Source organism: Cryptomeria japonica, chromosome 7 (assembly GCF_030272615.1).
Source record: "Cryptomeria japonica chromosome 7, Sugi_1.0, whole genome shotgun sequence".
In the NCBI taxonomy this organism is placed as follows: Eukaryota; Viridiplantae; Streptophyta; class Pinopsida; order Cupressales; family Cupressaceae; genus Cryptomeria; species Cryptomeria japonica.
Window position 1 is genome coordinate 38,086,357 of NC_081411.1, and position 2,043 is coordinate 38,088,399.

Below are 2,043 nucleotides of genomic sequence, written 5' to 3' on the forward strand. Positions count from 1 at the left end.
AATTCCAGACATGTCCGCTATAAAGCTGGGTCTTGGAAAGCTATTATTGAATGGCATTTGCTAGCTCGAGGACATGTCCACGGCAGGTCGCAGCTGGTCTCTGGAGAAGGTTTTTTTCTCTCTTATACATTCTTCACTCTTGTAATGTCATCTTAAATGAAATTGTTGTTTTCTAAAGGTTTTAGAGTATATTAAGCATAAAATATGCTGGTTTTGAATTCAGAAATTATCCTGTCTGTCGGTGAATGGCCAATTTTGATTACATCATAAGCACATAAACTGGGAATCACTTGGGCTATTTTTGTTTCCAAAAGGATTTTTGTGCAAAACATAACTCTTTTATGTTAGATGCAGACTGCAAGGCAAGGTTGCAATAATCACCGGCGGATCGGCAGGCATTGGGGAGGCCACTTCTCGGCTATTTGCAAATCATGGAGCCAAAATCATTATTGTAGACATTGAAGACGACGCTGGCAAGAAAGTGGCAGATTCCCTTTCTCCCTGGGCGACATATATCCACTGTGATGTGAGCAAAGAGCAAGATGTAAGCGCAGCGGTGGATATGGCCATGGAAAAGCACGGAAAACTGGACATTATGTATAATAATGCAGGAACCGTCGACAACCAAAAACTGAGCGTAGACTATGATATGCAGGAATTTGAGCGAGTGATGAATGTAAATGTAAAAGGAGTAATGCACGGCATTAAGCACGCGGCCCGAGTTATGATTCCCAAGAGAAAGGGCAGCATTATCTCTACAGCTAGTATTGCAGGAATGGTAGGAGGAGCTACTCCTTACTCCTACAATGCCTCGAAACATGCCGTTATTGGACTGACTAAGAGCGGTGAGGCAGAGCTGGGGAAATGTGGTATACGTGTGAATTGTATTTCTCCTTCTGTAGTTGCCACAGATCTGGTATTGAAATTGATGGGAATGGACGCTTCATCAGAGGCAAAGGCCAAGGTGGAGGCAGCGATTGAGGTCGTAGCCCCCTTAAAGGAAGCAGTTCTTAAAGCAGAGGATTGCAAAGGCCGCTTTGTATCTGGCCAGTGATGAATCAAAATATGTGAGTGGTCACAATATAGTGGTAGATGGGGGAATAACAGTTGTATTAGACGAAAGTTCAGTGTTTGGAAAGTACTAATGGGGAATCTCTTAGATTAGATGACGCCTATAGTAGAAAAGGCTCATGAATCACATTGAAATAATATCGAAGGCGAGTAATATGCTTCTGTTGTAAAAAGGAAAAAGAGTGTCTTGTATTTAGTTAATTGGTAATTAATGTGAGATGATAAGGGATGAAGTTATATGTTTGTATTATATTTTTATTATTTAGAAATGTATAAGTTACATGATTAAAGTACAAGTCATTTAATTCATCTTATTTTAAGTGCATAATATTTAATGGAGACATCAATAGTTGTTTAATGAAGATAATTGAAATGCGAATGTACATGTAGATAGGAATGGATAATAGTTAAATTTGTCTTGGGTTGTCAATTATTTTTCCTTTCTTTTATTTGCAAGTTTCATAATCTAGCATATAGTGTTGGATATTCATCTTGAAACATCCCTAGGAAAGTTTGTAGTAAATTCTTTCATATATTTTTAGAAAATTAAAGTGACCCATTGATACTGTGGCAGGGAACTTAGACAAAAGTTTCAAGTGCAAAGTCTATTGGAAAACTAGGACTAGATGGCCCTCATACTAAAAAATAATATCCATCCCAACAATAATTGGCCTTTCAAGAAGGGTGAGTAGGTACCTAGTCTATCAGTTGATACATGTGACTATCTTACTAACATTCTTCACCCAAGTCATTTTCCCAAGTAACAGTTGACACCGATAAAGTAGTCAAAGTAGGATGGTCCTCAATTTTGTGTCATAACACATCAATTACCACATTACCATGCCACTTTTTTGTGGGTTATCTTGTATTCATATCACAAAAAATTGGTGACCCACTTTTGTCACTATAGAGAGAATACTTCATGGTCTAGGAAATACCTAAGAAAATGGTGATAAATTTCAATGTAGAGTA

The 2,043-nt window shown here is 37.9% G+C and overlaps 1 protein-coding gene across 1 annotated transcript; it reads left to right on the plus strand.

The window, feature by feature from the left end:
* On the plus strand, window positions 1–1,308 carry LOC131056227 (zerumbone synthase). Its single transcript, XM_057990581.2, has 2 exons — window positions 1–109; window positions 355–1,308. The coding sequence occupies exons 1-2, from the start codon at window positions 51–53 to the stop codon at window positions 1,052–1,054; spliced, it is 759 nt and encodes a 252-aa protein (XP_057846564.2). The 5' UTR covers window positions 1–50; the 3' UTR covers window positions 1,055–1,308.
* Window positions 1,309–2,043: the final 735 nt, after the last annotated feature.